We start from the raw sequence: 12,827 nt of genomic DNA on the forward strand, positions 1-12,827 counted from the left end.
AAAAACCCTCTGTATTGTGCTTCTCCCATTTGGGGGCTTTTTAAAAAAAGGCTATAACTTTTTCCCTTTTGAAAGAATTAGATGAAATTGATAGTCACAGTAGCCCCTCCTAAGTAGATGAAGCCTACCTAATTATGGACCTACAGAGCGCCTTTGGTGTTTTATCTATGCATTATTATTATTTTCAAAATGAATGGTCTACAACTTTCTTTTTTGGCAGAATGGGGCGAAATCTGCAGGCATGGCAGTTCTTTTGAAGGTACAAGTCCTATCACATTGCCAAAGGATAGCTGCGTGGTTTTCATGAAAGGCAGCCTTGCACAGGTTTTTAAACATTCAAATCAACCCGAATTGCCTTTGAGATCCGTGCAACAATTGGGGTGGCTTAGGCAGAATCCTGCTCAGGTGAACCCCAAAACTAAAAGTGGCTCAGTATTCAACTAAAATAAGGCTCTGGTCAGATAAGTTCAGTGTTTTTCACAATTCCAGAGGACAAGGAACAAACCCAGAGAGCACACACTGAGAACAACTCTTTTTATAGATCAAAAGACAACAGGTTAATTATACCGGGGGCACCAAAGGAATTAAAGTGGCACAAAGAATGATAAATAACCACAATTCAGAAAGGTGAGGCCCTGCACTTTTCAGCATTTCTTCTCCTTCTGATCTACCCCCAGCCCTGTGCTTGAAGCTTCATGAGTATGGTGAAATGGGACTGTAGTTCAGGAATTCTTATGCTTTAAGGTGTTTCAAAAGAAGTAAAAGACTCAAGTAGCAGTGAAATGTGCTTTTGGTGACTTACTGTGATTTGCATGCAGCTTCAGCAACCCAGCAAGTCTCCACGTAGCACATGCTATAGTGCTGAAATCTTTTATTCAGTAGATGTTTATTCTAAACAGCAACGACAAGGGCACCCAAAGTACTAGGGCAAGACCTGAACGGCATGCTTATTTAGTGCCAGTAAAAATCCTGTTTTATATGTACACGCTCTCTCTCTCTGTGTGTGTGTGTAGCAGAAGGAAGGATAAAGACAGAATTTTATTACAAGAACTCAAGGAAAGCCTTACTTCCTTATAAGCTGATCCCAGTTCTCCTTAACAAAATCCCATGCTAGTAAGTGTCCAGGCAAATTCTGACTGGCTGTTGTTATAACAGTTGGAAGATCCTGCGATCTGATGATGCTTCCTTCCAGACTTGTTTGCATTAACCTATGAAGCAAAACAGAGTCAGATTATAGGCACATGTGCATTCTTTTCAGAGATCTAGACAATTTATAACAGATACTGTAAGGGGGCAGGGCCAATGAGGGGCATCTCACAGCTAAAAATGTCTATGTTTGTATATGCAAATACTACCTGTCCATTCATTCAGCAAAGAAATCTGAACCACCCTTTAGCTGGGATGTCGTATAAAATGTGTGTTTTTTTTATCAGGCTGCCTACTGCTGGAACTAGTGGAAACTTTTCTATGCTCATTGGACAAAAAGTGAAATACAGAAACTTCAAATAAAAACACCTCAGTAACCTTGCAACTGGAAATTAGAAGCGTATGTTTTTTGAACTGCAATCTGAAAAACTTTCTGGAAGGGTTGTGAGTTTGAGTCTTATGTTGGATAAAACATGCGTCGCAGGGGGTTGGACTAGATGACCCTGGTGGTCCCTCCCAACTCTACAATTCTGTGACTCCATTAAACGCTTTATTCTAGAAATTTGTTCCTACAAGTATACCTAAATATTTAAAGGAAGGACAGCACAAGAAAAGGTAACTTGTAATCTCAAGTTTTGAAGCAATGTATAACACATGTCCATAAAGCAAAGAGAGAAAACACACACACACACACACACACACACACACACACACCCCACATACAGCTGCTGCCAAGTCAAAACTTGCCCTGACATTAAAGTCAATGAGTGAAATCTCTCTTGTCAGTGCAAAAGGTCAAAGAAGGGAAGGTGTGTTAAATGCTGCACATATTTTTTTAGACAGTGACATATAGAAATTGCTCTTAGGATTTTCTTTATTATTACATGTGTAATATATGCGGCTTCATACCATATCAGTTTTTTAACATCATCTGCACTGGCCAATGCTTCAAGGATTTTGAGCTTTTCTGGTTCAGACACCAAATAAGCATACATGCTTAAAAGATAGTTCCAGCCACTTTCAGTTTTTGCTCCGGCTGTGAATATGATCTTCATAACATCTGTTGGCAGGCTACGGAGAGAAAGTGCAAACCTTTATAAGAACAGCCTAAAAAGAGTAAGTCACATCAAAGCACTAGCTAACATGATATGAACCATGGCTTATCTCAGTAAGTCCTTAACCAAGGGGCTAATTTGAAGTCGCCCGATGAGTGGGAGGACAGGGATCCTACACTGGCTGTGTGCCCTGTTCCAAGCACAGAATAGGATATAGCAGCCAAGGCAGGAGGATTTAGCCACTGCTTATCAGGGATGAAAACCCTTTGGACTTCTCCTTTAGTCAGTATGTGTGTGCTTGTGTGGCAGAAGTGAGGGGGGGACACTCCCCATCACCACCCACTCGCTTAAAGGAAAAGCAGAGCTGCTATAAAGAGCACTTTTGCAAAGGACCAGCTCTCTGCAAAGCAACCGTTCCTCACCACTTCTCCGCTAACCATTGCTGAGAGCAGGTGGGCAGTAGTGTGAGGGGTAACTCTCTCCCACATTTCAGTGAAGGGGAGGTGGCTACTGCAAACAGCGCTTTTCCACAGGGCTTTAAGACAGCTCCCTTGCTCCTGGCCTGAGCCTCCAGAAGCTCAAATGGGAGGGTGGAGGCTGCCTTAAAGCCTTTGCAAGTCTGTGTGCTCCGCCCCTTTAAACCTCCAACAAGCAGGGTTTAAAGAGGAAATGTGGGGAGATATGCAAAGTCTTTTGCACATCTCCACACGGTTCCTTGGGAGTTTTAAGTGTGCAAGTGATCCAACAGTGGCTGGGGAAACTCAGCCAGATGGGTGGGGTATAAATAATAAAATTAGTAGTAGTAGTAGTAGTAGTAGTAAAGGTAAAGGGACCCCTGACCATTAGGTCCAGTCGTGGCCGACTTTGGGGTTGTGGAGCTCATCTCGCTTTATTGGCCGAGGGAGCCGGCGTACAGCTTCCGGGTCATGTGACCAGCATGACTAAGCCACTTCTGGTGAACCAGAGCAGCGCACGGAAACGCCGTTTACCTTCCCACCAGAGTGGTACCTATTTATCTACTTGCACTTTGATGTGCTTTCAAACTGCTAGGTTGGCAGGAGCAGGGACCGAGCAACGGGAGCTCACCCCATTGTGGGGATTCGAACCGCCTACCTTCTGATCGGCAAGTCCTAGGCTCTGTGGTTTAACCCACAGCGCCACCCGTGTCCCTATTATTATTATTATCCAAATGACATGTGATTGACATGTGGGAGGTCCCACTTATCTGTCAAATTTGGCCCGTGTGGCATATCCTGATAAGGATCTGGCCCATGGAACCACAAAGCTTCTCCACCCGCTGCAAAGAAGCCTATGAAACATCAGGAGTGAGGCAGGTAGAGACATCCATGGGGAGTTGGACTGCATAGCTGATCCCTGCAGAAGCAGGCCTGAATTCATTGCCCATCAGTGTTGGCTTCAAGCTTGATCAGCAGGACTTTGAAAGCACCACGGAGTGCTCTTTGCAAGCCCTGTGTGGTGCTTTCAAGTCCCGACGATCATCACCTGATGCCACTGTGATGTCAGGTGGGTGACATGAAGGCTGCTCCAGCCAATTTTCATATATTGTCTGTGAGAAGATGAAGAGATGAGAATCTGGCCCACAAGCCAGATCAGGTTCTCTTCCCCTGATATAAAGCTGGAGAATGCTTAATCGTGGAGCTCACCTGAAGGAGCAAAACCACAGCTCCAAGAGATGCTGATACATATTTCTATCAGGCTGCAAGATGCTTGACTACATTGAGACTATGTAATAGAAAACTATTTCTGAATGCCATAATACAGAAGAGGCAGCTCGAAGCAAGGAGCAAGTCTGTGTTTTACCTTTTTGTGCCATTGGAATCTTTCCATTCATTAAATAGCTTGGTAGCATCCGTGCTGCAGTCTTCCAAATTATGGGTGCAGGCAAAGGTCAGCAAACTCGACTTCAGCTCTTGTTCTGAAAGGGTCCCATCAGTTGTCCATTTCTGTTGATTAATCTTGTCTTTAAATAGTCGTAACATCTTATGCTGGAGAATAAAGAGGAAAAGTTTTCACTATGCAAACTCTGTCACAATACGCTTGTGCTAGGTTGAAGACTATAAACTGCAAACATACCCCAAATCACACAGCTCCTTGCAACATTCCTGTATCTAACGCTCCATCCTGGCAAGTCTGCCATTCAGTTCTGAAAAGAATTTCCTCACTGTCTTACATGTGCTCAATTCTCAACTGGCATCAAAATGAGCCCAATGAGTCTTTGAATGACCTGCGGCTCAATAGGCTAGTTCAAATCTATATGAATTATATTAAAAGGCACATAAAACCAGTCACACCATCTTTAACACACTTTCATAGACTTTTTTTTTTTTTTTACCCAACCCCACTTTCAGTAAAATCTTTTTTATTTGTCTGGTTTGCAGAGTTCATGAGCTGAAACAGTGACAGTTCTGCTAGGCACACATTCCACATTATCACTGAATAATAATAATCAGCAGATTCATGTGGAACCAAATTATTTGATTGTTAAGGTGTATGCTTTCTGCATGGTTGAAATGTTAGACAAAAATGCTGTGGCCCCTTAAAAACTAAATGGTTTGTTTGGGATGGACACGAATAGAAGCTCTCCTCCTTTGCTATATGATTATAGAGCAGAAAACAGCTGGTTACAAATTTAAGAGGACCCTAATAATAACAATAACAACAACAACAACAACAATAATAATAATTCTATTTTATCTAAGGTATCCATCTCTTTGCAGTTGGGGTTCAGAAGTTACAAATGGCATTTACATCTACTGAGAAAATACAACATGCTTTTAAATGGAAAGCTCATAAGCAACCCATCCAACATTCTAACACTAACCACAACAAAACAGTATGATTTAGAAATGGCCCTTCCATGTAGTACAAACTATTTTGCCCTAGTATGAACTTCATATCTAGTTTCCACCACCTGCCTGCTTTCAGTGACTTACCAATATTCTCGCTGAAAGGGTCTGCATTCCTCTTTTTTCAACTAGGTTGAAGATACGGTTCATTTGGTCCAACGCTTGTATGATTGGAGAAGTGCTGTTTTCTTTCACTAGGTACTCAATCAGGTCAAAGGCTTTGGCCAAAGACACCCTTCCTAGTCTAAAGGGGGCATCAAAAACAACAACAAGAAGAAGATACTGTCAAGCATTCTGATAAATCTAAACAAATGTAAAAGAACTTGTTTGTGGTACAGGATATAAATTCTTCAAATATAAAATGGATTTGCTTTATTTCTTCATATTATTAGATTTATTTATTTATTCTGGAGGCAAAACCTCCATAACAGATGATAAGTTTGATTCATTATAACATTCTATTGATAAGCCCCCAAAAGTGCTGTTAAGATCTATCAAACAACACTGGACTAAATTCCTGCATCTTTCACTCTTCTTGCAAACTCGCCATTTCTCGCCCTTAACAGAAGGATCCTAAACTAAAACCTTTGCAATTTCATACTTAAAGAGTTTTGTTATGCACAACAGTGAACATCTAGGATAACAAAAGGTAAAAAATAATGAACACATCCAGATTAGATAAGGTTCTCCTTTATCCCTCTGGCCCACCAGGCGGTCCAGTTTGACCCACAAGGTCATTTCCCCCAACCACACTCATCTGCCCGCTTGTGACAGCAGATGGACAGAAGGAAGGGTTAGACCCTGCAATGGCTGTGTACATTCGTTTCCAGCAAAAACCAGGCACATGAAGCCAAGGCAAAAGGATTTAAACCCTGCATCACCTACTAAAATGAAGAAGAAAAAACCTCCCTTTTAGCAGGGTTTTCCATGAAAACCCAGTTACTGGATCAGAAGGGGTTTGCATGGAATTGTGCAAAGGCTCTTAACTAGTCCACTGCTGCACAGTGAAGTCCCAACAACCTGGACTTCCAGGTGACTGACAGATGAGCAGCCTTGCCTACCAGCGGTGGGGAGATAAAGATATGTCCAGTGGGCCAGAAAAGCTTCCCCAACCCTTTCCTAGAAGGTTTGTTCTTAAGACTCTGGATTTGAAGACGGATATATCACAGACAGATATATCACAGTTCAAGGGACGCAGGTGGCGCTGTGGGTTAAACCACAGTGCCTAGGGCTTGCCAATGAGAAGGTCGGCGGTTCGAATCCCCGCGACGGGGTGAGCTCCTGTTGCTCGGTCCCTGCTCCTGCCAACCTAGCAATTCGAAAGCACGTCAAAGTGCAAGTAGATAAATAGGTACCGCTCCGGCGGGAAGGTGAACGGCATTTCCGTGCGCTGCTCTGGTTCGCCAGAAGCGGCTTAGCCATGCTGGCCACATGACCCAGAAGCTGTACACCGGCTCCCTCGGCCAATAAAGCGAGATGAGCGCCGCAATCCCAGAGTCGGCCACGACTGGACCTAATGGTCAGGGGTCCCTTTACCCTTTACCTTTTATATCACAGTTCAATATAATAACTTAGAAGAATTACCCTGCCAAATTAAAAATGTTGTGGATCAAATTGGCCCTGTCTCTGGAACTCAGAGCAGTGGGCTCCGTCTTCAGCAGGTCAATTAGAGCAGTCCAGTCCTTTTCCGCATACTGTACAATATAGAAACCATTTGAGTCTACATTGAATTTCACCCACTGCGTTTCACCTGGAAGTTCAACGGCATCTAGGAAAGGGGGAAAGGGAGGAGAGTAAGAAAGCACTGAACTGATACTGTCTTCAGATCACTTGCAAATTTCTAGGAATACATCAGGGCAATAACACTTCACTGGCATCATTTAAGAAGCTCTCTGCCTTCCTAAATTTTACTGGGAGCAGTAGGAGCCAGCCAATGATTACAGCTGCAGATCACCTCTTAGCTACAACTGACTTGCAGCCAATACTATCAGCAATCAATCTGAGACAATGACAGTGTGCATGGCAAGCCTTCATTGGACAAAGGTGCCTTTACTGCATGCCACTACATACGGCAACATAGCAAAATACCTATGCAAACTGCCCTGCTACCTGCAATCTTCCCAGCAGCCGTGCAAAAGGGAAGAGAGGAAATAACTAAAACTCGTGGCGTACTGTGAAATGTGATGCATCACAAGATCTGATGCACATATTCTATTGCCAAAGTTAATACTGTGTTGATAGGCTATTAACAGTAATGCTGGCAGAGACCTCCAATGGGATCACTCCCTCTCAACCTACAGAGGTGACAGGAAGTACTCAGTTTTATTTATCTGCTGAATGGCCACATGGGCCAGAAAAAAAGAATCAACTGCAGAGAACTTAGCACATTTGATAGGCATATTAATGTGTTGAATCCAGTCTTGCATTTCACCTCACACTATATAAAAAAACGGGGAGGAATCCCATCCTTGTATAAAGCTTTCTAAAGTTAATCCCGGTACAAAGATATATTTTGTAAGTCAACTTACCTACCAATGGTACATTTTTGCATGCTTTTTCCAGAAAATGTTGTGGATGGCATTGGTTTAAACCCTTTCTCCTTAAAATAGGTTTACTGCTTTTCATTAGCATATTTAACTTCTCAACTATGCAGCAGCCTGGATTTTGGCAGAGGGATATGTATATATTTTTAACACACGCTGCTTTCATCTTCTCTGGAAACCAGTTTTCAATTATAGAAATGTATCTGTCCAGAAGTGAATTACTTGAGTCTCTGTGGTTGGCACCATTGCCCCATCCTTTTATATTTTAGAGGAGCCAGGTTACAGAAAGCTATCCATTACAAACTTAATTCCAATTTCTACCATGAAGCAGGTCTGCTATATCCAAGAATGTACCTCCAGGCAAACAGAAGGTAGGTTTAGGCTACACATCAAAGAACTGTTTGTCTCAAGGGAGGCGCACAAGGAGAACAGCTCACTAATTAGCTGAGAGTCGCATAAGTCCTTTTCGGGCTTAACAGCATTTATTCATTTAGATCAAGGTTTCCCAAACTTGGGTCTCCAGCTGTTTTTGGACTACAACTCCCATCATCCCTTGCTAGCAGGACCAGTGGTCAGGGATGATGGGAACTGCAGTCCTAAAGCAGCTGGAAGACCCCTATTTAGATGAACTAGTTTTGCTTTTTCACATCCTAACCTGGTTAAAGAAAGCAACTAATCGTGATGGACCACTGAGTTCATTTTATGCTCAGACCCATTCTGGACTCTAGGTTTGACTAGACTACTGATGTCACTGGGAATGCAAAACTTCCTCTCCAAACCATCCTGAGCTGCCTCATCCTCCTAGAAAAGAGAGCAGACCTAGAGGCCTTCCCAACCCAAACTCTTCTTGACCGCCCCCCTCCAAAACAACAAAAACATAAAAGCCTTGCCTGGCAGCAGTACAGAAAGACTTCAGTCTTCATTTGCCCCTAGATGCTACAGGAACACAGTCCCAGACAATTTGCTTCTAGGGTATCGTAGATTTCCAAGGTTTCCAAAGCCTTGTCAAGAAATATAAGCCTTGAGAAATTACTTTCCATAAATCCTGGTGCTGGGATGCTGCTGAGAATATGCTTTGGTGGCAGGATTTTTGGAAAGTACAATTACCAAGGATCTAAAAGAAGCTGCAATTTCCAGGCATCCTGGCACCTAACAAATGAAGGCCATTTCAACTACTCCTCACTGCTGCTACCACGTTAATGTCCGAGGGAAAGAAGGTCGTGCTAATGTTAAGCTGTGTTTGACCTTTGAAGAGATTTGGGATTGGCTCATGATTAATCCAAACTGGGAAAATTTATATTTTCAAGTCTCATGTTCTAAACTTCGGTTGCAATCTTGGTTAAAAATTATCTTCTATAGACACCAGAAGCTAACGCAATTTAAACGATTTGTTTCTTGCAATTATTTATATTCCATTTCTCGGGGTATAAATCCTACCCATGCTTTACTATTAAAAAGTATTTTTATCGTGTTATGCTTCAACTTTCTCAAGTTCCCAAAGTCATAGACAAGTACCGCCAGTAAAATAATATTAATAAATAAATAATAATAATAAGGTGAGACATTTCCTTGTTCTAACGTACGCCAACTCATGAACAGCCAAATCAGAAGTGAGCACTAGCAAAGTCAGGGAGGGAACACTATTCAAATAAAATGCACCTGAAAATTAGTGATATTTGGGGGAGAGGGGGGAGGGACAAAATGTATCCAAATGTAAAAAAAAAGATTACTACCGGTAAAAATCTAGGACGAATTTTTATTGGCCACAGTTATTCTGTGAGGGACAGAAATACACAGGGCCCACTATCAGAACACTCATCCAAAATCTTCGTTATCTGAACACAAAGAATTATACCTAAACCTCACTATAGAAACTGCTGGTTCAGATATCCAAACAGATAGAGTTTGCTTAATTCACTTCCTTAATTGTTTGTGTTTTGCTGGTGGCCAGGAGCCATTTTGGGGAGAAACTATGGAGGGAGGGAGAAAGATTGGACAAATCAGGGAGCAGGAGAGAATAGACAAATCTTTATCTGCCTTCTGCTGATTGGCTGCAGCAGTTTCAGGCAGAAAGCATGGAAGTAGAAAGCATGGAGTTAAAACGTTCTCTTGGAAAATAATGGAAATTATTTCAGCCCATCATGCAAACGCTTGCCTAACAATTTTCTGGGGAGCATATGGTTTTAGGAAAACCTGAATTGCATACACTCTTGGTTAACAAGGTGTAACCAGTCAGAAGCTACAGAATTTAGTTGCTACAGAAATTGTACTAGTTCAGAGGTTTAAAATCCTAAAATGCTTAGCGTGTTACAACTAAGAAAATAATCATTTTGGTATGCCCCCCCTTTCCTAACCATGCCCCCCCAAAAAAGTGTTTTGACTGTAAACAAATTATGTAAATGAAGTAAATAAATTGTATTGCAGACCGAAAATAATGAGGGCATATGCACTTTCTTTCTTAACTATAAGCTCTGAACACTGATCATTTATTTTACAGAAATCAAACCCTAAAAAGCCCCCTACCCTTGTTCCAACACTAGCCATCAAAGATCAACGATGATGCTTCTGAAAGATGCTCATCATTTGGCTCTAGAAACTCTCCAGGGGAAAACTATTCCACATTAAGAACGTATTTGTGCATTGGTTGACTTTACCATCTGGGAGGACAAAAGCCTTCAAAAACATACATACCTGACTTTTGCTGCAGTAAATAATTGTGAGAACTGTAGGGTAAGCTGTCATTGCTAGTGGTATAAGAAAGAGGAATGCTCCACAAATAACTGGAAGAGGAGAAAGTGTTTACACAGTGTTAAAGATTGCTTATCCCAAGCATAGGCAAACTCGGCCCTCCAGATGTTTTGGTACTACAACTCCCATGATCCCTAGCTAACAGGACCAGTGGTCAGGGATGATGGGAATTGTAGTTCCAAAACATCTGGAGGGCCGAGTTTGCTTATGCACTGTAGCTTAAAAGAAAAAAAAACAGATACAGTAGTACCTCTGGTTACATACACTTCATGTTACAGACTCCGCTAACCCAGAAATATTACCTCGGGTTAAGAACTTAGCTTCAGAATGAGAACAGAAATTGTGCCGTGGCAGCGCAGCGGCAGCAGGAGGCCCCATTAGCTAAAGTGGTCTTCAGGTTAAGAACAGTTTCAGGTTAAGAACAGTCCTCCAGAACGAATTAAGTTCTTAACCCAAGGTACCACTGTACTGATAGTTCTTTCTATGTTTGTGTGCAGAAGCATTGTTTATTAAACTTAACAGAATTAGTTGAGGGTACAGTTATAAAGATCAAGACCAAACCTGTGCCTACAAATCTTGTGCTTTACAGGTTCACTAAGCAATTTGCTTTTGTAGAAGCAAATCAGTTTTGTACAAATGCACACACAAAACCACGGATCTACAAGGAGCTCTTATGTTCACGGTATGTAATACACTTAAAATCAATCAATTTTATCCTCCCATTCTGCTTTTCTGCATATATTTGTAAGTAGCAATTGGCCTTAAGTGTCATTCAAATAACACAAGGTTCTTTTCACGAAGACATTCAATTGCCACAATCAGCAGTGACGTGTTAAGAAATTCTCCAACTATACAATATTTGGGCCATTCTGCGTTTCAGGCAAAGAAAGAGATGTGAAAAATCACAGTAGCCACCTCCCCTCTTTTTACCTAATAGCTGGGTTTTAGCTTTTTAAAATGACTCTGCATGTGCAACCTCAGCTGCTCTTTGTGGGATTGGGGCCATCATTCTAAATGCAAGACATTTCCCAGCATAACAAAGGAGGTGGAATTCACAGGTTTCTCTGCAGAGAAGTTCAGCAATTCCAACATTCCATTTTACACCAGAAAAAGTGTGTGGGGAGGGTGGATACAAGTCATTTGCACTTTTGTGCAACTTGGAATGTACAAAACGCCTCCAGTTTAATACTCCACCTTTATTTTATGGCACAAACTTTTATGTCCACCGTCCGCCCCCAAATTTAATCTCCTTGCCTTTCTTGGCAATGCCAACAACCTTGGCTAGTCGAAAAATATACTTCCTTGAACTAGGTTTCTGCCACAAAAGGTTGATATAATCCGTGTGTAAAAAGAACAGCAAAGAGTGGAGCTCATGTCCAATAGATTCATCAGCAACCCAGACACTCCTATGTGGACAGTATAAACCCACCTTCATGTCCAAAAGTGTCTTCTTCCTTATCAATTTATAGGCCCACCTTCCATCTCTATCTTGTCACCGCCCCTCTAATCCATGTGTTTCAAAACAGATTTGAGATGTACTACAGGTGAACGAGCTACTATTCTCCAACCTACCCCTCCAACAAGTTCCCATCATTTCCAACTGCTCTCTTCCAACCTGGGCAGATGTGCTGGACCGTGTACCAATCAGCTTGATATTTACACCACACCTCAGTGGATTTATTTGCCATCAGCAGTAAGCATTCGGCAGTCTCACTCCGTAAGCTAAAACACTGTCTGCAGAGTTAAATCACCCAAATTTAAATATAAGGAAAAAAGAAATAAACCTGGCAGATACGGTCTGATTTTCCGATTCCACATTGTGCACAAATGGCTCCTGCTGCAGATGGATCAGTTTGCCTTCTCTTTTGACAGTCACCAAAGGAAATCCTTTCTGGAGAGTCCAGGTCTTCATGATTTTTTTAATATCGACATGGGTGTCATTTATCACCTAGGAAAGCACAGGAAAAATCAACTTTTGAGGAAGGATATATTATGGGATACCTTCAACAGCTGCCTAATCAATGCACTAAACAAGGACCCTGGTGAAACCCGGGTTTTAAGTCGTTAAACAGAATTGTAACTGCCAAGTTTATCAGTGATAGTTTGATAATACAAGTTCCTTTTTTTTTTAAGAGGAGAAAAGTCCAGGAACTGAACTCCACCTTCCTCTTTCCACACTGCTTCAGCTAGGCAGTGGAAGCATTTGAGAAAAGCAAGAAACTGAGAAAAAGCACTAAACTGCAGGTCATCTTTAGGTCTCTTTACCCTTCTGAGAGACAACAGAAAAGATCCATGGATCTTGGGTCACAACACAGTAAATTTCCCATTTAAGAGTTGAAATTTTAATTTCAGAAAATTATATTTGGGATGTGGCTCAGTTTTCTAGAGAGAGGCCTGTCTTAGGAAGGCCTAAGCTGCCTCTTCATGAGGAAAACAAGCAGGACTAAAAGGGGAAGTTGTTTGAAGGC

The 12,827-nt window shown here is 41.9% G+C and overlaps 1 protein-coding gene across 3 annotated transcripts in view; it reads right to left on the minus strand.

Moving 5' to 3' along the window:
* LOC114606174 (leucyl-cystinyl aminopeptidase) overlaps window positions 1-12,827 on the minus strand; it is a 43,345-nt gene that overhangs the window by 6,335 nt on the left and 24,183 nt on the right. For all 3 annotated transcript variants that reach the window (XM_028748070.2, XM_077936196.1, XM_077936197.1), the window contains exons 10-16: window positions 12,144-12,307; window positions 10,303-10,391; window positions 6,653-6,836; window positions 5,156-5,312; window positions 4,023-4,207; window positions 2,056-2,217; window positions 1,068-1,208 (exon numbers count right to left, since the gene is read on the minus strand). In XM_028748070.2, the coding sequence (XP_028603903.2) occupies window positions 1,068-1,208; window positions 2,056-2,217; window positions 4,023-4,207; window positions 5,156-5,312; window positions 6,653-6,836; window positions 10,303-10,391; window positions 12,144-12,307 (1,082 nt within the window). The remainder of the gene's footprint in view (window positions 1-1,067; window positions 1,209-2,055; window positions 2,218-4,022; window positions 4,208-5,155; window positions 5,313-6,652; window positions 6,837-10,302; window positions 10,392-12,143; window positions 12,308-12,827) is intronic.

The sequence above is a fragment of the Podarcis muralis genome, chromosome 11 (genome assembly GCF_964188315.1).
Source record: "Podarcis muralis chromosome 11, rPodMur119.hap1.1, whole genome shotgun sequence".
Classification (NCBI taxonomy): Eukaryota; Metazoa; Chordata; class Lepidosauria; order Squamata; family Lacertidae; genus Podarcis; species Podarcis muralis.